At 42.9% G+C, this 24,094-nt stretch overlaps 1 protein-coding gene across 18 annotated transcripts in view; it reads right to left on the bottom strand.

Moving 5' to 3' along the window:
• Positions 1–1,672: 1,672 nt before the first annotated feature.
• Positions 1,673–24,094, bottom strand: part of RABGAP1 (RAB GTPase activating protein 1) — a 160,763-nt gene continuing 138,341 nt past the window's right edge. For 13 of the 18 annotated variants that reach the window (XM_070251707.1, XM_070251714.1, XM_070251712.1 and 10 more), the window contains 8 exons: positions 17,453–17,545; positions 16,930–17,040; positions 8,737–8,808; positions 8,404–8,508; positions 7,434–7,517; positions 6,647–6,718; positions 4,847–5,044; positions 1,673–3,467 (listed from right to left, as the gene is read on the bottom strand). In XM_070251707.1, coding sequence (XP_070107808.1) covers positions 3,345–3,467; positions 4,847–5,044; positions 6,647–6,718; positions 7,434–7,517; positions 8,404–8,508; positions 8,737–8,808; positions 16,930–17,040; positions 17,453–17,545 — 858 coding nt within the window. In that variant the 3' untranslated portion in view covers positions 1,673–3,344. The remainder of the gene's footprint in view (positions 3,468–4,846; positions 5,045–6,646; positions 6,719–7,433; positions 7,518–8,403; positions 8,509–8,736; positions 8,809–16,929; positions 17,041–17,452; positions 17,546–24,094) is intronic. The other 5 variants (XM_023628822.2, XM_023628821.2, XM_070251711.1 and 2 more) reach the window with 1 other exon arrangement.

Raw genomic sequence — 24,094 nt, 5'->3', positions numbered from 1 at the left:
AGGTTCAGAAACCCTATGGTAGAGATGCCCACACAACTGCCGAGCGCAGATTCTGGACATCTGCAACCTACATTTCCCAGACTATGTCAAATGCATAAACTGAAAGCTGACTTTATCTTCCTCTTGTGTCCTCCCCTTTCTCTCACCAAGTTTTGTTGACTCTCCAGGAATTTTTTTTAAATCTGGCCTCCCTATTCTATCACCTCCCTTCAGACTCAATTTTTCTTCCTCCCAATCTTTCTTCCTTAAAGGACTGACACGGAACTTCCCAAAGTGTTTCTTAGCAAGTGGCTTAAAACCCTCCAGTGGCTCCCCTTCACCGCCAGACTTCTTGGCCTGGATGGCCTCAACCTAATGATCCCGTGTCATCTCGATCACCCCGCCTCAGACTACAGTGCTGTTTCTTCCACCTAAATGTTGTTGTCTTGCTCCTCCATCCAGCAAATCCCCTTGTCACTGCAGAAAACAGTCACTGCCACTTCGCTTCCCTTGCAATTACACATTTGCTCCCTGTTCTCACAGGATTCCAAACACCTGGTACAGCTCTCGGCGTACAGCTCTCGGCGTACAGCACTGCAATTCTTCTTCTCAGTCTGGGTCTCAACAATAACTAGGGGACCTTCTTGAGGGCAGGGACCCCATCTGAGTCACTAATTTAGGCCTGTATGCCGAGGCTGACTGGTATATGGCCTCCTTTCTCCGGGCCAGGGCACAGCTGAGGGATGAGGATTTCTGCCGAGTCCCTACACTCCTGAATACTGGGACCCTTGGAACTAGAAAAGCCTACAGCAGGCTGGCGATTCTGGACTCTTCCCTTGTTGGCGAGGAACGTGGATCCCAGAAGTATGTCTTCCAGTCTTTGAACGGCAAAGGGATCCCAACTATGCTCTGGAGCCCTTGCCATGGCCCAGGCCCCTTGCTAGGCCCAGGTTCAGTGCAGTGGAGAGAAGACAGGGCAGGGGCTCACTCACCACCTCCCCTCCTTCACGGCCCACAGCTCAGTCTGCCTGCATCCAAAGGCTGGGTGTAGGTGGGCTCCTGGAGGGCAGGTCAAGCAGGGAGGGGAACCCTAGGGTTGGGAAAGCATTGCTCTTCCTGCTGCAGAGAAGTGGGGTGAGGTGGTGAAGAGGACAGCAGAGGGTCTGGGAGCCTCATCCTTATGGTGCAGGAGTGTGGGAGGACCACCATTTCTCAAAGATGCATCTGTCCACGCCACCACTTTTCCTGAAAATTTTAGGGGAGTATGACTAGAGCCCAAGTACTGCCCTTCTACTCTGTAGCTATCTCCCCTGCACATTCACGTTTGGGCCTGGAATTCCCTCTCCCTCTGCCTAGTGAAATGCTTTTGTCTTTCAAGGCCTAACTACACCTTCACGTCCTGTAAGACTTCCCTAAACCTCACACCCACAGTGTCTCACCCGTTCCCGCGGCACTTGAGTTCTCAGAGAGGGGACGAAGAAGGCACAGGCGTCAGCCTCCCAGAGGTCGAGCCCGTGTCTCCTCTCCCCGCACACGGCCTGGCACGCAGCTGCTCAGTGTCTGAACGGATGCATGGGGAGGCGCTGCCCGATGCTCACGCCTATCTGACCGCACAGAGGGTGGTCTTCTCTGACTGCCTGGGGGAGGGGAGGCAGGAACACATAATGATAAAACTGGTTTTTACAAAGCAATGTTGTTTGTACCAAAATATTTAATGAATATGCTGTTAAAATAAAACCAACAAAAGAAACAGTAATACAATTTTACTGGTTTATGTTTCAGTTCATAAAGTTGACACACGGAAACTACCCTAGCACAATGGCCACGCACCTAGTTTAGATGGGCTAACACCTGTTTTGGTAACTGAACAAGACACAGAAAGCGGTGGAGGGGATCCCAGTTTGGGGGGTAGGGGGTTGCCACTTGTTACCTCCCTTATCACAGATGACCTCAGCAAGTGTTAGTACAGCCAACAGGAAAAGATACAAAACAACCCAAGGGTCTTTATATACAAACCAGTGCTTCTTGTAACCAGCCACCTCCACACCACATGCGGAGAAGACGACAAAATCATCTGTGAGACAGCCTGTCAGCATATCACCATATAAATTAAAAATCCAAGTTATTTTTTTTTAAAAAAGGTGCGAAAACCTCGCTTCCATAGTTTTGAAGTGAGAACTTGCAGCCCATCAGAACAGTGAGGTTCACATCCAGCCACCTCTGGGGAGAGCCTGGGGCCCAAGCAGGCAGGGAGGGACACAGGCCAGTCGGATGGGGGCCTCTCGGCACGTGCGTCCTGTACATACTCACATTCACACAAACACACACACACAGCTCAGTGTCTCTCTCATTTGTACAACCTGTTGTGCAAAAACATACGAACCATGAAGTGAGGGAGCTCTTCACAGCTCTCCTAACAGCAGTGGGGAGAGCAGTGCCCAGCCAACCTTGAGTGAAATTAAGTGCCCAAGTAGCCACATGATTAAGTTGTGTTCATCAGTCCTAGTCTGGGGTTTAAACACTGTCGATTGGGCGCATTGGGAAAAGATATTTTTATATATATATATATATATATATATATGTATGTATGTACACACACATGACACATTAAACAAAATAAGATTTCTCCATGTTATGATTAACCCAGTCTCAGTCGGTCAAGTCGCCCACCCCAGCCCTGTGAAGTCATTTTGGCAGCTAACACTACAAAACAACAGGAACTATGTGAGTTGCATAGAATTGATAGAAACATGAATGATGCCAAACCAAAAACCTGTGCATCGCATAGTTTTAACAAAACTAGGTGGCTTCAGCTACAAGAATGAAACCCTCCTGTTTAAAACAAAGTGCTTCTCTGTGTCTACCTGGAGGACCCTCTGCTGGCACTGAAGCAGACATGAGTTATTTGAGTCACTGATCCCCTGGCTTCCTGCCCGCACCCCTCCCCCCCCGCCCAATATATATATAATACGTATATTAAAAACAAAAAAAAGATTAAAGGTTTAGGAAAAAACCAACAGCCTAAAGGATCCCCAAACTCTGATAATGTCAACTCAGCCTCTGAGCTGGGTGAGGTGTTGACCGACAGTGGGAAGAGGCCTAGAGTCACCCGGAGGAGTGATTTTCTAGAGTGCATCCAGAGCGTCAGTTGAGCTAGCAGGCCGGTTAGTATCAGTAGTTTTGAGAGCCTCACCCCAGAGGCTGCCTGCTTCGTGAGCTCTGTCCACTGACCTACCAACATGCTTCTATGGATCTGACTTAAGTACATTCTGGTCCTGGGACATGTCACAGAATCACACATCTGGCCAAAGAAGGCAACAAAAGGTGTCGTGTTTTCTGAAGGTGTCTGGAAGCAGCAGCTGCTCTCAACAAGTCTCTTTCCCTTGAACCCCAGTTGCCGTCTTGATGGAGCTCAGCGTTCGGTTAAACCATGTCTTCTTGGCTGCCTGGACCTCGTTTAGCGCAAGGCCTAAATGGTGCTCCAAGTCCTGCAAGAGGAACAGTGTACATGACGATGGTGGGCTCCAGTGTCAATGACAATGCCTGCCCAGAGCTGAGCCAAGACAAGAATTCAATCTATTTACTCTTGAGAGACCTCTAGAAATTCCCCCAGTCTCAAACTGGCATAGAAAGATTTGGCATGCCTAATGCTTTGTGCTCTTTCCTAGTTGAGACCTCCTAATTTCTTGCTTAGTCTATTTATTAAAATAGCCCCCTAGTTGAGCTTCTCACTCCCCTGTCCACCCACTGCAACCAGGCAGGCAGAACTAACGCTCCAGCTAAGACTGTAGCATTAATTCCCAGCAAGAATCTTTAAAGTCTAGACTCCCTAGCAAGGCATTTGGGATGCTTCACAATCTGGGTCCACAGATTCTCTTCCAGCTTAGCACCCACCCCACCGCACCCCCCAACTGTTTCCTGAAGCTCCTTACTGGGCAGGCCGCCTCCTCCCTCTGTGCTGCCGAACATGCCACTCACTCCACCACTTTCTCACTTTCTCCTCTGCAGCTGCAACCCCTGTTCACTCTTTGATCATAGCTCAGATACTGCTGCCTTGGTGATGCCTTTCCTGATTGTCCTGGACAGTCACACAAGCCATGTCTTTGTTCTGCAGCCCAGCACCCAGAACAGGGCCTGGCAAAGAGCAGATGCCCAGTGAATGTGTACGATGCAGGAGACCAGACCCTAAGCTTTAGTCCTGAACTTGGTTCCTTCCACAAACAGTGCTTCGTGCCTACCTTGTGCTCAGTATTGGGTGCTGGTGGAACTAGCCATGCAGGATAAAGACGACCAAATCAGGAACAGAGGCTCAGATAAATGAGGTCACATGCTCAAAGTCACAAAGCTAGTTAAGTGATGAGAGTTGGGACACAAAAGCTCACATTTATGAAGCCCTCAGACACTGTGCTGAGCCTTTTTGTAACATTATCTTATTTAGTCCTTAAGGCAAACTATTAGATAAAGACCCTCATCATCTCCAACCGCATATGCGGAACCTGAGGCGTAAAGAGGTTGCTAACTAACCCAAGGTCAAGGAGTTTGGTGGTGCAGCTATGATTTCAAAGTATGTGTTCTCCACTCCAACAAAAAGATTCCAAGCTCGATGATGATCCTCATTATGAGAAAGTCCAATCCTTAGGACAGGACAATCACTAATTAAACATCCACTGGTAAATAACAAGTAATGGGCTTTTCCCCATGAGGATTATGGTCAAAGTTTAAAGGGGGAAAAAACTCCAAACCATAAAGATCCTTTCTGGGGTTTCCAGCCCATACCCAGAGATCCAGCCTGCATGCAGGTCCGAGTCCCACCGCACCAAGGCAAGAGGCGGCATGCTGCTCATTGCGGTGGGGCCCAGGCTGTTACCTGTATCTTACACTCAGCTTCCACCAACTGCAGCTTCGTCTGTGCCAGTTCGAGTTCCATCTCTCTCAGCTGGTTGTTGAGTGTCTCTTTCTCTTCATCGGTGTCTTCATCTAAGACTTCCTTAGCTGAGCTGATGCCCTTGATGCGCCCTTCTTTGTTGAAAAATTCCCGGCAGCGCTCACAGTCATCCACTTTTTGCTGAAATTGAATATCAGATGTGAAGAAGCAAAGAAGAGAAACTGGCCCTTTAGAAGCATATGATCATCCCCTTTCTGGGAAGGCAAGACATGGCGTCTTGGTTGAACATTACAGCTTCTGAAAGACTATGTTCTCTCTGTAAACTGACCGACAGCCTATTGGAAAAGCTACCTGGTATTATATACCAAAAGCAATAAAAATATTCTTGTCTTGCTCCAATAACCTCACTGCTAGGAACTTCGGATAAAAAAAATGAAGAAACTATGACAAGATGAAGATTTATATACAAGGATTTTCAGTGCAGAATTAGAGAAAAAGGGGGAGGGGGTAAATTCTCCAACGACTGGGAGAAATTAAATACGCTATGCTGTCTTTATACAAGGAAGTATGCAGTCTCCAAAAAGTTTTTGAGGAATTCTTCATAACGTGGTAAAATGGTTAAATGCTGGGTGAACTAGGACACAAAAATGTATATAAAGGATGGTTAAAAATATATACCATATTTCATCAAAAGAAGATGCCAGTGACTGTGAGAAACGGTTTATTTTCCTCTAAGAAAATATTCTGCCAACTAAACCACAGAAAGCCATCAGTTATAAAACATGTCCCAATTTCAGAGATGTAAATGTGAAAAAATGTGTACCTTAGGATGAACGAAATTTTGTATGTTAAAGTAAACACAGAATAAAGACTGAAAAGAATATACACCAAAGTGTTAACGATGGTGACGCTATCTGTGGGTAGTAGGATTATAAGTTTTTTTTCCTTACTCTTGTTTTAACAATTTTCTGCAATGAGCATTATTAGTTTTAGAATCAGAAAATAAATTATATTTAAAGAGTAGGCAGCTGCTGGTTAGACACTACTTATGATGGAGGCCGGTGCCATCTTGCTCCAGGTAAAACGCTGTTTTGTACAAACATGGCCGTGAGCACAGAACTCTTCCACATTCCTGTCCACTGATTTATAAATATGTTAGTAAAGCATCTTTCAGCAAATTACTCATCTTAGTAAAATTTGGTAAGTACTCTAATACAGGTACAGCTTAAAGAAACAAAGCATCAAGTTACAAAAGCCTCCAAATTGGCACCAAAACATTAAAAAATTCAAGTCCTCCTTGTATTTGGATCGTTATAGAGAAGGCACTGAGCTCAGAGGGGAGTGTCCCCAGTTCTACAGAACAAATCAGACCACGTGGTCTTGACCTCTGCATCCCCCCTCAAGCAAAATCTATCACTTGCAGGACTCCTTCACCTACCATACTGACAACATTCAGAAATCTTGGGGCATCTGCATTTTTTTTTTGTAGTCAAGTTATCCCAAGGAGGATGTTACACAAATTTATAAGGAAAACGGGCGCTGGTATTTTGAGAATTAATGCCGGAGCCCTTTTGGTTTCATCTGTAGTCCATTCCAGAGGAAAAAGGCGTAATATCAGCCGTCATTTACTGAGCCAGGCCATGACAGGTGCCTTATCAGGTGCTTGTCAGCTTCTCACTTTTGCAATCAAAGTAAACTACCCCCTTCCGAAATCTGTTGTGCTCAATATAGCCACAAAATCAACTAGGTGGTATAAAATCTCTTTGGTAAAGGAAGACTTACCCGAATTTTCTCAATTTCCACTTTATTAGCTGTCTGCTGTTTCTCTAATCTTTCACTCAACTGAGAACAAATCTAAAGAAACAAACATAATATAAAATGATAATCTCTTGGGCAATGTCATCATCTGAATAATTTGGGCTCAGGATGAATTCTATAGTGGAAGCTGGACTATGCTAAGAGGAATTAAGACAGTACCAAACAGGCTGCTACTGCGCGGGAGGGGGTGTGAATTGATGGATGGGCAGAGGCTCCTCTGGCTGTGCCACCTCTGCATCCATCAGCCTAGGGCTTGCAGGGACACACGAGTGACAAACTCGATGGCCAATGGTTTACGAACACTTGCCAGACTTGTAAGTCAGCATGAGATCCTAGTGTAGGAAGGAACAAGACTAATTCAGTTATGTTCTTAAAACTCAACCAGCCAGGGCGGGAACTGGTTCCACGTCACATGACCATACACGAACAGAAGGCCATGATTCTGAATCTGAAATGCTCCCAAGAACATAGTGTGACCTTCACTTATTAAACACCTCTTTATATGATGGGCACTGCGCCAGGTGCTCGACAAACATGACCTCATGGAATCCTCACAAGGGTTCCCCGGGAGAGTGATTATTTCCCTTATTTTACAGTTGAGAACCAGTGAGGCAAAGTGTGGAGTGAAGGGAAGTAAGCAGTCAGTGCAGTGGCAGAGCTGGGAAGCACTCGGGTGTGGAGTGGACATATTTCAACCAGGCAAGCAGGGCTTCCAGAGTACATGGCCCAGTTCCAGGATGCATGGACCCACCTGCTTATAGTCGCCGATGATAGAACTGTTTTTTTTAATCTCAGATTCTGCCTTGTCGAGTTCCCGACGACACATTTCTTTTAACTGCATACATTAAAAAAAGCCAAAGTGAATTTTTAAGAGAAATATAAAGGAAGCTCTGGCACTAACTGCTTCCTGCTGGGCTTTCCAAAAAGTGCCTGACCTAACTCTAGAAGGGCCCTAATTCACCTTCCTTCTTCCTTCACCCTCCGCAGTACTAAAGCCCCATTTTTGATGCCAGGAGAGGGAGAGAACAGTCGAAACTTCCAAACACATCAACCCCATTTCAGACTGGAGCTTCTGCTGAAGTCCCTCCCCGCCAGCGCAGCCCAACCTGTGAACCTGAGCTGACCGAATGCAGAAGAGCTAACCAGAGGCTGCCACTTCTCCAGGACCTCAGGGTTTATGCAGCTCTCCCCTCAGGCAGTTGTGACTGAGACTGGAGGGCGTTACTGTTAGGAGAACAGTAGCAGAGGAGGGGGCTTGCTCCAGGGCAGGGAACACCCAAAGCTCTTCTGACGGCTGCAGGCCTGTGCTCCCAGTGACTGTGGACAGCTGGCTCAGGACAAGCCTTCCAGAGTCTGCCCAGTGGGGAGATAGCACTGGGCAGGTGGGGAAAGAGCCAGCCATTAATAGGACGTCTGCTTTCCTTCTGCAGAAATGCTACGCCTTTTCTCTGTCACGCTCAGATGCTGACACATGGGAATTTCTCCTGTTCCAATGAAGGATGAGCTTTGCCTACTGTCTCCTCCTACGCTTTAATTATTAAGAACCATTATGCTTTACACATAAAGGTAATTACACACAAAATAAAAAAGGCCTTTGGAGAGAAACTGAAGCCAGCTGGCTCCTGGTTCTCCAGTGCCAACAGGAAGCTAGCAGCTGAACTCGCAACTCTCAAGCATTTGCAAGACACAGAAGAATGTGGGAGGGGCGAAGCTCCCCTCACCTGAGCCGACTCTTCTTCCAGCCGTCTCTTCTCTTCTTCTGCATCAATCAACTTCTGTTTGGTCATAAGCAGCTCCTTATTCAGTGCATCTGCCTTCTCCTCAGCCTGAAACATTTAAAAGATGCTGTTACAGAACAAGAATTGGGAAGTGGAAGGGGCTTGAATTACCCAGCAAAATCCCACTTTAAGATAATGGGGAAACTGATCCAGAGAGGTGAAAGGATATGCCCAAGGTCACACTGAGACTAGACTCATGCAGAAGTGTCTGGCCCAGAGGAAGTGCAGGGCAGTGGTTAGGAGCTCAGCCTTCAGCATCAGACAGCCAGGGCTCACCTCCCATTGTTCCCTGACCATGTGCCTCTTGGACAAATCATTAAGAACCTCTCTGAGCTTCAGGCTCTTCATCTGGGGGGACAAGGCATGGAAAGGATTCAGCACATTGCCTAGCATATAGTAAACACTCAGTAAAAGGTAGCTGTCATTATCATTAATAGAAATAATTTATTCTGGTTTTCTTCCTCCAAATTCTCTGTAGTTCTCTGCTTCATCAACAAGTTCTGCATTTTGTTCTCACTGATACCTGATAAAGGAGGCCACCCCTTTCCTGGCATTCTCTTTTTATTACCTGAAATGGCTATCCTCTACCCTAGTTTTTTTTCTAAAGCATGCAAAGGTCGTGTAGGCACATCTGTGGATCCCAATGAGAATGATACACCTGTGCCTGATGTAAGAGTTCCTAACACTGGACATTGCAAGGATAACTGAAGAATGAGTGACTGTAGCATGTTAGAGGGCAGTCTAGGAAACGGGGCAGAAACTCCTAGTGACAGAGCACTAGATATAGAGCGTCTTTGACAACGGACGGTGGTTTCCCTGAAACTAAACGACATTTCTGATGTCAGCTAAAGTCGTGTGACTGAGCCCCTGCGATTTCCACTACAGTGCACTTCCTCTGACGTCTCTCTTCTTTGAGAGGAAGAGGTTGCAGAGGACTGAGGCCCTAACCGGAGAACTCAGAATGGCATCATATGCAAACTCAAAAGGCCATCAATTACTGGGAAACTGCACATGCATGCAATTAAATGGGATCCTAGAGTTAGGCCTGTCCTTTCTGGGGAGTGGCTAATCATCTCCTTCTCTAGCTCAAACCCAAGAAGCAATCAAAAGGGAAATGAGAATCAGAGGAAATAATTAGTAAGGGGAATGAAGTCCTGTTAACAATTTTGTTTTATGTACCTTGCTTTATTGCACTTCGCTTTATTGCGCTTTGCAGATATTGCGGTTTTTTAACAAGACCCTCCACCGGCAAAACGATTATGATTCACTGAAGGCTCAGAGGATGGTTACCATTTTTTTGTAATAAAAAGTATTTTTTAATTAAGGTATGTATATTGTTTTTTAGACATAATGCTATCGCACATTTAACAAACTACATGATGGCATAAATGTAACTTTTACATGCACTAGGAAACCAAAAAATTCGTGTGACTTGCTTTATTGGTGGCATTTGCGTCACGCGGTATTCATTTTACTGTGGTGGTCTGGAACTGCACCCGCAAAATCTTGGAGGTATGCCTGCACCGCCCCCTTCTCTCCTGTGGACTTGGTTTACATCTTCGAAGCAGTCCTTTGGAGCCTGTGGCATGTATTTGTTCTCTCATTTACTCATTATCACTGCCATGGTCAATAATAATTCATACCAGGACTGATTCTAAAAAGTATGGGACAGCCAGCTCATGAACTGGGTCTTCTAACTCAAGAATCTTCCCTGGCCACCCTGATTCCCCAACTCATAAAAAAGCTGGGTGGGAAAGTGATTGCCCCAAGCTCTCACAATGCATGTAGCAGAGCTTGAATGTGAAACCAAGTTGTTTGACATTAAGCCCAGCATTTGTGCCATCGCTGCAAGAGCAGACTCTCAATGCTGTGCCAACAGGAAGGTGCAGAGAGGCTACTGGACTAACCAAACTAGGGTCCTCTAATGGCACCATCCTCACTGCACAGTCACTCTATTTACATAAGCATACGAGGAGAGAACATCTGCTGGTAATAACAGACTTCCAGTTCTGGTCATGAGGGACTAACAGGGACCAAATTTACCCTCCCACTGTAAACAAAAAACTCAACAAAATACATAAAACTACTGTTTTAAAAGACATTGAAAACAATAAATGCAGAACTGTGGTTCCTGGGAGAAAAACACCAAACAAGGTGAGTCCTACTATCACCCTGGGTTTCTGCCTAAAGGTACATTCTGGACCAAGGAGCAGGTGAGGGGTTCCAAACAGAGCATGCTTCGCAGAGTTAGGGAGTCAGAGATGCTGAGGTGGCTGGAAGCTATGGAGCAGAGCTCTGAAGATGAGAGAGTTCCAGAACAGCTAAAAAGGCAATAGAGGAGATAAAATGAAATCATGAAAATGCCCAGTTAAACCAAAGAAGGCAGAAAATGAGAAAAAAGAAGAAAGAAAAAGCAAATACAACAAACAGAGAACAAATAGCAACGTGGTAGACTTAAATTCAACAAATAATTATATTAAATGTAACTGGTCTAAACAGTTCAATTAAAAGAAGATTGTAACACTGAATAAAAAAGCAAGACTCAACTATATGCTGGCTACAAAAACCCATTTTAAATATAAAGACACAGATATGTTCAAAGTAAAAGGACAGAAAAAGATATATACCATGCAAAACCATGAAAGTTGGGAGTGGCTATATTAATATCAGATGAAGTAGATTTCAGAACAAAGAGTATTACCAGGGACAAAGAGGGACATTTCACAACAATAAAAGAGTCACTCCATTAAGAAGGCATAATAATCTGAAATGTATGCCTAAATTCAAATTATAGGAAACAAAAGCTGACATAACTGAAAGGAGAAATAGATAAATGCACAATTAGAGTTAGAGACTTCCACACTGCTCTTTCAGTAAGTGACAAAACAAGTAGAGAAAAAACCATTAAGTCTGTGGAAGATCTGAACAACACTCAACTGACTGACAAACTGACATGGACAGAGCTCCCCCCACAACAGCGCATGTCTGCTTTCCAAGTGCATGTGGGACATTCACCCAACAGACCACATGGTAGGCCCTAAAATAAGCAGAAATATATTTTAAAAGGATTAAAATCAGAAAGGACACATACTCTGATCACAACTGAATTAAATTAGAAATTAACAACAGAAAAATTTCTGGGAAAAATCCCTAATAGTTGAAAATTAAACACCCACTAGTAATTAATTAACTCATAGTCAAAGAAGAAATCACCAGAACTGAGTGCAAACAGAAACACAACATACCAGGATGCGTGGGATGCGGCTGAAATAATGCTTCAGGGAGATTTATAACTTTAAATGCTTATTTTAGAAAAGAAGAAAAGTCCAAAATCAATGATTAAGCTCCCTCTTTAAGAAGCTAGAAAAAGAGCTAATTAAACTGAAAGAAAAGCAGAAGGAAATAATAAAAATCAGAAATCAATGAAACAAAACAGAGAAAAAAAAAAAATCAATGAAACCAAAAGCCAAAATATCAAAAAGCCAAAACAAAATATCAACCAAAGTTAGACTGATTAAGGGAAAAAGGAAAAAAGACATAAATCACCCAGATCAAAAATGAAAGAAGACATCTTGACAGATCTTATAAACATCAAAAGAATAAGGAAAAATCAATGACTTTATGTCAATACATTTGAGAAATAAGATGAAATGGATAAATTATTTGAAAGACAGAAATTATAAAAATGGACACACAAAGAATTAGAAATTTGAACAGCTCCATATTTGGAAATAAATTGAATTCATAATTAAATAACTTCCTGCTGAGAAAATTCCAGGCCCATGTGGCTTATATAGGGTATTAAATCAAAAGTTTAATTAAGAAATAATCCTACACAAAGTCCTTAAGAAAATAGGGGCCGGCTCTGTGGCCGAGTGGTTAAGTTTGCACACTCCGCTGCGTTGGCCCAGGGTTCGGATCCTGGGTGCGGACATGGCACCGCTTGTCAGGCCACGCTGAGGCGGCGTCCCACATCCCACAACTAGAAGGACCTGCAACTAAGATACACAACTGTGTACAGGGGGAGTTGGGGGAGATAAAGCAGAAAAAATAAAAAAAAGGAAGGTTGGCAACAGTTGTTAGCCCAGGTGCCAATCTTTAAAAAAAAAAAAAAGAAAATAGGAGGGAACACTTCATAGTTCATTTTAGAAGGCCAGCATTATCCTGATATCAAAACCAGACAAAAACATTAAAGAAACTCCAGACAAATATTCCTCATGAACACACAAAAATCTTTAATACAAATAAAAATCTGTAATAAAAAATAGAAACTCCAAGTTTCCTTCGGAATGCAAGGTTGGTTTACATTGAAAAATCAATTTATCTCACCATATTAACAGAATTAGGAGAAATAACAAATAATCACCTCAACAGATGCAGAAAGAGCATTTGAAAAAATTCAACACCCATTCATGACAAAAACTCTCAGCGAAGAGGAAGAAAGGACAACTTCCTCAACTGATCTGTGAAAAACCTACAGCTAACATCTAGAAAGGCAGTGAAGGTCAACTCTCAACATTCAACATTGCTTCAACACTGCTGTGAAGGTGGTCAGTGCGGGAAGGACGAAAAAGAAAAGGCATAAAGACTTGAAAGGAAGTAAAACTGTCTTTATTCAGAGATGATATAATTGTGTATGTGGAAAATCCTAAAAAGTAAACAAAAAAGCTACTGGAATCATAAGTGAATAGCAAGGCCACAGGATACAAAGTCATATAATCAATTATTTTTCTAGAGACTAGCAATAAACAATTGGAAAATGCAATTAAGAAAACGATACTCTTTATAATAGATTAAAATACGTGCAAGTTTTATAAACTGAAAATTAAAACACAATGCTGAAAATTGAAAAAGACCTAAGTAAATGGAAATTCATGGATTGGAAGGTTCAATTATCGTTTAGATGTTAATTCTCCCCAAGTTGATTTATGGAGTCACTGCAACTCCACTCAAAATCTCAGAAGGCTTTTATTTCTAGAAGTTAACAAACTGATTCTAGTATTTATATAGAAATGCAAATGACTTTAAAAAGAACAACAAAGTTGGAGCACTCACGTGATCTGATTTTAAGATTGAAAAGCTACAGTAACTAAGACATAGGAGAGACATAAAGATCAGTGGAGCAGATACAGAATCGAGGAGATCCACACATATACAATCAACTGATTTTTGATAAAGAGGCCAAAGCAATCCAACGGGGGAAAGTTCAGCAACAATCCTGCTCAAGGTCACAGAACCAGTGTGCGGTGGAGCCACACCTTCAATCCCAGCCGTGGGCTCCTGAGTCTGTTCCCTTCACTCTCGCATTACATTGCCTTAATGTAGGGAGCAAGCATGCCAGAGGGGACTCAGGTATGGTCCTGTGAGCCCTGTGCTAGGTGCCTTGCATAGGTTCCCTCTCAGCCTTCAGCACGAATGTCAGGTCTGGGCATTACTGCCGTTTCACAGAGAAAAAACTTGGTTAGGGTCACCTAGGGACTCAGTGGCTGACCAAGAATTTCTTCACAGCTGCCGTGTAATGAGTAACAAAAGTGACAGGTAAGGAATAACAAAAGTGATGTAAAATCAACTGGAAATACAGAGGGTTCTGGAAATCCTATAAGCCACAAATGAGTGCTTTTCTCTGGGATGAAGAAAGGGAACAGCCGAAAGGAATGAAGTTCTTTCAAAAACCTGACCAAGTCCCTGAAGTCAGAAAAAGGTGAGAGGACCCCACATCCCTCACTTAAGAACCTAGTTGATTTTCAGTCACGATTCAATAGAAACAAGAGAAGACTAACTCAGAAAGGGATTCAAAGTTTACTGAGGGAAAGGTCTATATTCTCAGCACTGTCGATGGCTGGAGGATGGGACCCCAGTTTGATATTCCTGCGCCCTAAAGACAGCAGGCACCTTGCTCCTCTGAGCCAAGTTAGGACTGTGAGCTCTGGTGTCAGGCCACGTGGGTTTCAATCTGACGGCTCTGCCCCTGACTAGCAGTGTGACCTGTGTAGGATCTTCAACCTCTTTTTGTTTCAGTTTCTTCATCAGTAAAATGGGGATCATAACTATATCCCTATGCAGTATGGGTTGTTTTGAGAGTTTGATAAGATAATAAATACAAAGCACTTAGAGCAGTGCCTAGTACTCGGGAAATGCTCAGGAAATGGTCACTAGTATGTGTCAGTATCACTGGTCCTCCTCAACTCATGGTTTGGTGTAGTTATGACGTCAAATCCTAGCTTCTTGTTCCATATTTATTTTGGAGACAGTGTAGCACTGTAGAAACAGCCTGGGCATTCCATTTAGATGGGCCTGCGTTAGCTTCCTGGCTCTGCTTCTTCCTGGATGCCTTGATCTCTCTGAGTCTCAAGCTTCATGATTGTTAAAAAAAAAAAAAAAATCCTCATCCATAAATGGGGCTCATGTTATTGTCCTTACAAAGCTGAGCTAAGGATAAGAGATATTAGAGTTTAGCAAAGTGCTTATCATAATGCCTGTCACACTGACCATCAGTAAATGGGAATTCACATAATTTTTACTATGTCTCACTTCTGTATCAGGAATGTAAACTAGTTCTTTGACTACTGTGTCAGGATACGACAACTAGAAAAAAGGTTTATATTGATTAGGGGCAGGCTTCAACAACCTAAGAAGTCTACGATCCACCTTAAACTAGTGGAACATCAATGCTATCACTGGGCCTGTCAGACTGGAGAATGCTAGAGCTCAAACTAAAAATCCAATTGGAATTTTAGCTTAAGGTGCCTCTTCATATAATTTCATCGTAGAACACAAAGCTGCTGTCCAGGATGCGTTTTCTTTTCTTCTCCATCTCCCTTCTGCATGATCTACAGCTGCTATGAGAGCCATCTTAAGTGCACACTGTAGCTCTGCTTTAGGGGCCCTTGCTCAATGTCCACCTGCCTCCCTCCACTCACTCAGCAGAAATGCCTGAACAATGAGCGAACGATTCATACAGGCCTTCTACAAAGAAGAACAGAGGGTATGCTGGGAATCTGCACCACAGGGAGGAAACTCAAACCTGATGGGCAGACTGTGGCAAACCGAACAAGCAGTGAGATCTCCAGGTTCCGGTTACTGAGGGCTAATGACCTTGAAACACCCTCCCTCAGAAACTGGAAAAAGGAGCCTTCCCAGTTACATGCAGCTATCTGGAGCTGACAATCAGACATACAGGAGGAACTAACACTGCCTGTGCCTGTTCTTTTTTTTGGTGGTGTTTTTTATATACACCACATCACGTAATTCTCACTTTACCCTAGGACACAGCTATTATTCCACCTCCCCACATTTTACTCTCCTTGAAAGTAGAGTAGCTCGTATTAGAATCCAGGTCTGTTAAAAATTTTTTACTCCATTATTCTATTTCTAAAGAGAAGTAATAAGAACCAGTAGATACTGCCATCTCTCTCTCTTCATCTAACATGTGAACCACTTTGAGAATCTAATGAAAGCACAGACTTCTAAAGAATATAGTACACAATATTTTCACATACCTTTGGTGGATGCCAAGGACCTTGTAAAGTTCATACACCCTATGGGGTTTACTATATCATGTAAATCCCCTGTAAATCCTCAAAAGCCTGTGCCTATCTCGAGAACCTCAGGAAAATGATGGGTAGAAACGTAATCTTGGGAGCCTGACGGGGAAATCTAAGTCAGGTGTCGGCAAATGACAGTCCATGCACCAAATCCAGCCTGCCACCTATGTTGTAAATAAAGTTTTACCGGAACACAGCCAGGCTCATTCGTTGACTTACTGTCTATGGCTACTTCCGCACCAATGGCAGAATTAAATAGTTGCAACGGAGACCATATGGCCCACAAAGCCTAAAATATTTACTATCTATCCCTTTACAGAAAAGTTTGCCAAGCTCTGACCTAAAGCATGAATGACAGACTGCACTTCTTCTAAGGGAAGCTGGTAGTACAGAAAATTGACAAACACCCTGCCAGGAAAGCCATCATCTCAAACTTTTTAAGATTAGGAGAAGCAAGGGAAAACAGAACATCTGCCAACAGAAATTACTGATGAAATTGCAAACTGCTGAGGCAATGAGCTTTATCACAATTGGCAATGCTTATTCAAGAGGCACATAACATGCAGGATAACCAAATCTCTTCTTAGCCTTAGGGGAAGTTAAGGAAATTATAAGGATTAAATGCTACTGCCAATTGTGATAGCATAAAAATTAATCCAAAGGTCTCTCAATCAAACAATATTTGGAAATGAGTTCAAGGACTGCATGTATAACGAGAGAAGAACGTGGTAAGGAGAGTTTAACGAGATAATCAACACTCTCTGAAGGAAAGGAGGGAAGTAATACTGATGGAGCAAGTTGTATCATGAGAGGGAAACTGTGTGGATAACTAACTAGAACAACAGACACTAAAATCAAGGATTTCACTTAAGAGAGAAGTCAAGTGTTTCAGTGGAATCCACCCCTTCAGAGGAGTTACACTTACATTATCCAGGTCCTTTCGCAGCGCTATCTTGCTGGTCACCAGCTCATGGGCTAAGTCATCATTTTCCTGTTCCAACCTCATATTAGCTTCTTGTAGACGCCTATTCTCCCGCTGAAGGGTAGAAAGAAACCAGTTAGATGGAAATGACAATTTCTCCGGGCTACCCCTCAAAACTAATTTCTGAGTCCTATGGAAAACATGGGCGATGTGGCTGGTCTTAACGTGCCACCAATCAACAATTTCTTACTTCCTATCTCCACGGAGAAATACTTCACTGATTCAAGTGGCCTTGTCAAGCAGCTACTACTTATTAACTGTGACGAAAGACCACTGAACTGGAACAAACGAGGCAGCTGGTTTAAGCAAACAGATCTGGCTTTTTCATTTGCAAACTCACAATGAAACTTGAACGCAGAAACAGTGAAACTGAATTTTAAAAAGAACTCAGTAAAGCTGGTTGCAGGCAGAATTAGGTGAAAGGCTGACGGCTCTTCACGTCACCTAGGCCATAAAGCAAACAAACCTCAAATCGCTCAATGGGGTCTTCTTGTTGGGCCTGCTGTTCCCTCATGGTGTGATACTCTTTTTCATATTTTTTCAGCTTCTTTTGACTAATCTGTAGGATAAACCATAGCACAAATTAAAAAGTATCAGAAAGTGATGGACGCTTCAGGGCCTGCACTATAGACCAAGACCTCTGCTGACCTGGCCATCCCCAGTCATTATGAAGTGGTGTTTCCTATTTTTGGAGGGAAATCACCAGAATGGGGCACAAGCCCAGGCCACAAAATTCTTACTCAATGACTACTGTGTCCAGGGTTCTGTTGGGGATAATTGGTTCCTCAGGTTTTTACTGTTAGAATGAACACCTTACAGATAGCCCTTCCTACCTGAGTCTGGTAGGGTCCTGGGTCCTATTGTTCCTAATCACCATCATCATCCACCATTTTATTTAGCACGCAGCCAGCACTGCTGTGAGGTGCTTTAAATTTGTGACCCCGTGACACCTCTACAAGGTATGGTATTATCATCCTCATTTTATAGGGAAGTTAACTGAGGTACAAGGAGGTTATGTAACTTGATCAAGGTCACTCAGTTAGGGACTGGCAGATCTGGGATTTGAGCCCAGGCAGCTAGACTCCATCCAAAATCCAAGCTGTAGCTACCTCACTATCCTACACCTGTCACCTTTCCTCTCTACAAGCTCCTTCTGTGCTTTCTCTCTGCGCTTAAAAACACAGTTCTGCTGGTCAGTCTGCTTTGCTGCCCTTTGGCCCCATCAAGCTATTGTCATCTTTCTCTCAAGCCTTTTCTTACCAACCATTTCAAACCACAGGTCTATACTTCCACTTCCACTGTTTCACGGCCTCTCTCTCTTTAATCTCTCTAAATCAAGCTTTTGCTCTGATTATTCTACAGAAAGTACCCTCCTGAAAGTCACTAGTGGTTTCTTTTTTACTATATCCAGTGGGTCTTACCTCTCTCCAACTAGACTTCAAAATTCCTTTACTTTCATGCTTTAAACATGACCAATTCACTCCTCTTCCCTCTAGGAAATCTTTTCTCCCTTTATTCTCTTGGCTTTCCTTCTACCTAACAGGTTTTTCTCCTCTTTTGACTGGTTAGCCCCTTCTCTTTATTCTTATCTAAACCATAACCAAGGGCATCCTTTCAAGATGCAACTTAGTCTTTTGTTTGATTCCTTCCTCTAAACTGCTAATCTTTTCCCTTTGGTGTTTCTTTCTTTTTTTTTTTTGAGGAAGATTGGCCCTGAGCTAACAGCTGTGCCCATCTTCCTCTACTTTATATGTGCGATGCCTGCCACAGCATGGCTTAATAAGTGGTGCATATGTCCACGCCTGGGATCTGAACCAGCGAACCCAGGGCTGCCAAAGCAGAGCACACGAACTTAACCACTACGCCACTGGGCCAGCTCCAACCCTTTGGTGTTTCTTAAATTACATTTTTAGAAATTACAAAATATAAGAAATAGAAAAGTGATAAAACAGATATGTGCAACTTAAAGAATGATGACAAAGTTAATGCTCATCCCTTCTCAAAGCTTCAATAATCAGTACTATACTGCTGACTCACAACTCTTTTAGTCCCCAGTTCCAGGTAACTAGGAATCTCAGAGCTAGTCTAGTCAAACGTCCTTATTTTACAGATGAAGAAACTGAGACCCAGAACAGGGAGAGGACAGGCCCAAGTTTGCAGCATGCTGGTGTCAGCACCTCTAATTCCCTGTTCCATTATTTCCTTTCTGTCTAACTTGACCTGCCTGGTGTTCCTCTCCCACTGACTCTGTGGACACCTGCCCGTGTCGGAATGTTTGCAGGTCTGCCTCAATCAGAGATTCTTTCTGGAGTTTGGCTGCTGCCCAAGGGGAGGCAGCCAGGAACATACCACTATGCCCTGGCTGCAGTCTATAGAAAGATGCCCATTAAACACTTGAGGTGAGGCCACAAGCTGGAGAGTGACATCTTTAAACCCAGATCTTCTGCGGTTTAAGGCCAGTGCTGGGGTAAACATTTATTGTGTACGTAAGTGATTCACAAAGAAGCACCTAAATAAAACATCTGTGTGATTAGTAAATTTATAAACAATCCTAACAGATCAATAGTAAAGGAACAGAAAATAAATGAGGCTTGTGGGCAGCAAACGCTTCCTCCCAGTGCTCTCTGCTGTCATTCTGGGTCAACGACAAGGGAGGGCAGTGAGGTCCCCCAGTGCTTTACAAAAAGAAGAACTGCACCAAATCCTACAAAACATTCCCACAAATCTTCAGGACTCTTCAGCTGTTCATTCTCATGCCGGGGTAAGGAAGATTTAACATCTTTTCCCCATTAACATACATTTTAAAAGGTAATTACAAATTATTTCTTCTGCATTTCATTATCACTTATTATAAATACCTCATTCTCAGAGCAAAAAGGTTGATTCTCCCTCAGCCTTGTAACAGCAGTTAATGTATAATGAGCACCTGACAAATACTAGAGCCTTTTTACACGTTATCTCATCTGGTTCTTACGTTTGTGTGACAGAATATGGGCATTTCTTTATGTGTCTCCTGTTTCCCTCATTAAGCATGAACTATTTTTACAGCTAAGGAAACAAAATAAATCCTGTTTAAAATAATTCTCATAATTACTGTTGGCATCTCTAAGACAGTGCTCTGCTAGTTTCTCTAGATGATGGTCTCCGCTGTGCTTCCGAATCAGTCCTCAGGACTGGACACCAAGTTCTGCTGTCTTCTGCAAAGCTTGTTGGTACAGAGTTCTGCCTTCTTTATCAGCTCAGGCTGGCCTTCCCATTTCTCAGCCTCCCTTGTTCTTGGTTCTGGTTCTCTCACCCTCCATCCCTGAAATGCCTTACTCTCCACCCCCACCGCAAACAACAACAACAAAAACAACCCTGCTTATAATGGGTTTACAGCTGATCCTGACTTTTGGAGCACAGTTGACTGCATACCAGAGCCAACTAGTTCAGGCTGTCTCTGAGGCACAGACTCCATGAAAAAGACTGATGCCTGATTCTTGAATGGGAAAACAAGAGGTAGCAACAGCAAAAGCAGCAATTCAAGCGTCCTTAAGAGGCTGCACCCAGGAGAAACCAGCAACCCTCAGCCAGCCTGTCCCATTATCAATGCTTCTCCAGGTCAGAACTGTGTCTCACTCATTGTTGTCTCCTGTCCATGCACATAGAGAGTGCCCAGAAATGACCGCTAAATTAATGAGAAAGGACTCCCTCTTCTTTGCATCGACCTTTCTTCTGAATGGAAATGACAGCCAAACTGAACATACACTGCAAGCTTGGTCCCTCTGCCTGGACAACCTCACACCTAGTTCACTCCCACTCACCTTTCACATCAGAGCTCCAACATCACTTCTTTAGTCAACCTTTCCCTGACAGTCTCTTTCCCCTATCAGGCCTGGTCTTTTGTTATATATTCTCATTGCATTAAGTCAATTCCTCCATGGCACCTGTCCAAGTTCACAATTATTTTAAATAAATAATGCTTGCTTTAAATAAATAGTGCTTACTTGATTGTCTGTCTTCCCACTAGGAAGCAGGTCACATCTGTTTTGCTTACCATCCTATCTCAGTACCTAGCTCGATGCTTGGAACATAATTGGTACTCTAATCACATGGTGAACAAATCAAAACCAATAGTCTTCCTTTTAACCTCTTAAGGATGCAGGGACATTTATTTGTCCAGTAGTTGAGCACTACTCTGTACAGTGTTCTTTGCTGGGCATTAGTGACACAAAGATGTATACAGATCACAATATGCCAACTCCACAAGGGCAAGAACTCTTATTCATTGTGAAAATCCTAATGCTTGGCACATAAGAAGCATGAAAATAATGAATGAATAGAGATACAGTCCTCACTCTTAACAGTCCAAGGTTCATTTTGTCTCTTACTTATACCAATAACATTTTAATTGAATTCAGGAAGCAGGGAAGCTATGGAATTAGCCCCAGAGCTCTGAATCACACCCACTGTTGGCTGACTCCTATCACAAGGCTGTGGCAATCACAGCTTCATACACAGATGTATTTTTGCCCTCAAAGAAGATTAAATTTGAAATTTGTTTTGTTGAAACGTACTTTCAGGGGGGAAAAAAACTCTAATAATTTCTTGGGATAAGAGTGAGCTTGTAATTTAGGTAAAACCAATTTTATACCCCAATGCAACTAGTATGTGGTTCTTAACACTGTTAGGAACAGTACCACTTTGAAAGTCTCCTGAGAGCCTAGGTTCCCATAAAAAGCACTGTCCCCCCAAAAACACAGAAGCCAACACCCCCCACACCCTGGCAATAAAATAGTCTACATACCATTTCAGAGGACTCATGGGCTCCTTGAGGCCCATTCATAGTCCCAACTTAAGAAACCCTGAATTAGAGAGAAGGCAGAAACTTGGAACATGCCAGTTTGATATTTCGGTAGAAGTATAAATTTAGTCCAAAACACCTCTCCCTTTGTCATTCACTTGTCATTAATTTGTCACAGGTATTGAATAATGCTCTCTCTTAAAAACATGTGCTACTTGCCCTGGGAAAGCTGGTCTCTGATCAGCCTCTGGGACAGGCAGAGATGTCAAGGCCCACAGAGATGGAGGAAGAGCGAGAGTGGCTGCTGACTTGGGTGGGAGTGAGGTGGTACACTTGCCACTAAGAGCTTGGGTTTTGCAGGTGGACAGATCAAGGCTCGAGTCTTGGCTCTGCGGATGACTTACTGTATGACTGAGGGCAAGCAGCCTTTTCTCAGCCTGAGGTTCCTCATCTGTGAAAATTCCAACAGTCCTTATGAGGACTTTTATTATGAGGACCACATGACATAAAACATATAAAGAGCTCAGAAGAGTGCCTGGTGTACAGTGAGGTCTTTTTTTTAAAAGATTTTTTTATTTTTCCTTTTTCTCCCCAAATCCCCCCAATACACAGTTGTATATTTTAGTTGTGGGTCCTTCTAGTTGTGGCATGTGAGACACCGCCTCAGCATGGCTTGATGAGCGGTGCCATGTCCGTACCCAGGATCTGAACTGTAGAAACCCTGGGCAGCTGAAGCGGAGCACACAAAATTAACCACTTGGCCACGGGGCCAGCCCCACAGTGAGGTCTTTTTAATAAAGGGTAGCTGTTACTTATTATTACTATCATCTGCATTCTTGTCCTGAATCAGAGATGAGTTATCCTCTGAACAAGTGCTGCAAATAATGAGCCATTTAAACAAAGTCCATTTAATACAGAAGAGAAAGAAATAGGCTGCTGATAGATAATAGGGACTGATTTCCAAGTTTGGCTTAAGAAACTGTTGCAAAGGTCAGAATCCCTGCTGGACTGGAGTCACAGGGAATCCAGTGAAGGTGAGAGGTTGAATGTTAGTAGCTCTGGATGGCAGGCTTGAAGTATGTTTTGTGGGTGGGTAGGTGGGTAGAAAGAGGTCTAGTACATTAAGGAGATCCTGATTCTAAAGTCCTCATTGCTAAAAAAGAAATCTGACACAAGTCCACCTTCCTTTTTTAGAATGCTTGGGACAAGGACTTTGCTTTTCAGTTACTGATTAAAAGAACCTGAGATTTACATAGGACTTTCAAGATAATAAGATACTTTTACTTTTACACCTACTACCCTCCCTGGGTCACACAGCAGCGGCAGAGCCAGGATGAAAGCCAAGGTCCATGGGACTCCAAGGTCTGCATTCAACACCACTAGAAACAAATCAACATTCTATTTAATTTCTGAGCCATTATATTTAATTTGTTTAAATAGTTAGACTCAAACTCCTTCAAAGATTGCTAAATAGAATTAGGTATTCTGGTTCTACCATCAGAGTATTTTTCTAAAACACAAGAAACAAATAGCAGAGGACCCAAACACATATAAGGACCGAGGGAGACCACCTTATTAAAATAAAATAAGAAGGTAGTGACCATCGCTACCCTTGCATAACTGGCAAAATTTAGAGTTCATTGTACAGAAAGAGAGCACCCACTCAAAAGCGTCCTCATGAAACGCAATTCTAAAAGGCAGGAACAAGCAAAGAGGTAAAACTATACACTGATTTAGCTATAAGGAAAACTGAACTCAATCACAGCATACAGAGAGTAAGTTTCAACACTGACATGGAGACTGAGTTACTCATCATTACATGACAAAGATTACCAAAAATGGATCAATACACTGGCTCTTTTATTCAATCCCTCAATTCCAGTAAAGCACAATGATGAAAAGAATTGACTTTAGAGTCTGAAATTCCTGGGATCTAATCCCAACCCCATCACTTACTAACTTCATATCCTTTGGGAGTTTTCTTCAATTCTCTAAGCTTCAGTATTCACATCTGTAAAATGACCTCATACGGTCACTGTAAGGATTAATTCACTGTGTGGAGACACTACGCAAGATTCTGTGAAAACATCAAGAAACAAGCCTGATGAAGTCACCGCAATCATAAAGCTTAAAATCCTAACACACACCAACTACAAAAGTAATCTGAGCAAGGAATGAAGTTCAAACTAGTGTTGCTTTTAGCTCATGATTAAAAATATCCCGAGGGAAAATATTCCCAAATGCCAAAGAGCTTTCTGTTTCTCCAAATAGCAAATGGTTAGGATTACATTAATTTGGAGATATTGCTATTTGGTTTTTATAATA

This window comes from Equus caballus, chromosome 25 (genome assembly GCF_041296265.1).
Source record: "Equus caballus isolate H_3958 breed thoroughbred chromosome 25, TB-T2T, whole genome shotgun sequence".
NCBI classification, from domain to species: domain Eukaryota; kingdom Metazoa; phylum Chordata; class Mammalia; order Perissodactyla; family Equidae; genus Equus; species Equus caballus.
Note: the sequence above shows the minus strand (reverse complement) of the source record. Positions and strands in the feature narration are given on the sequence as shown.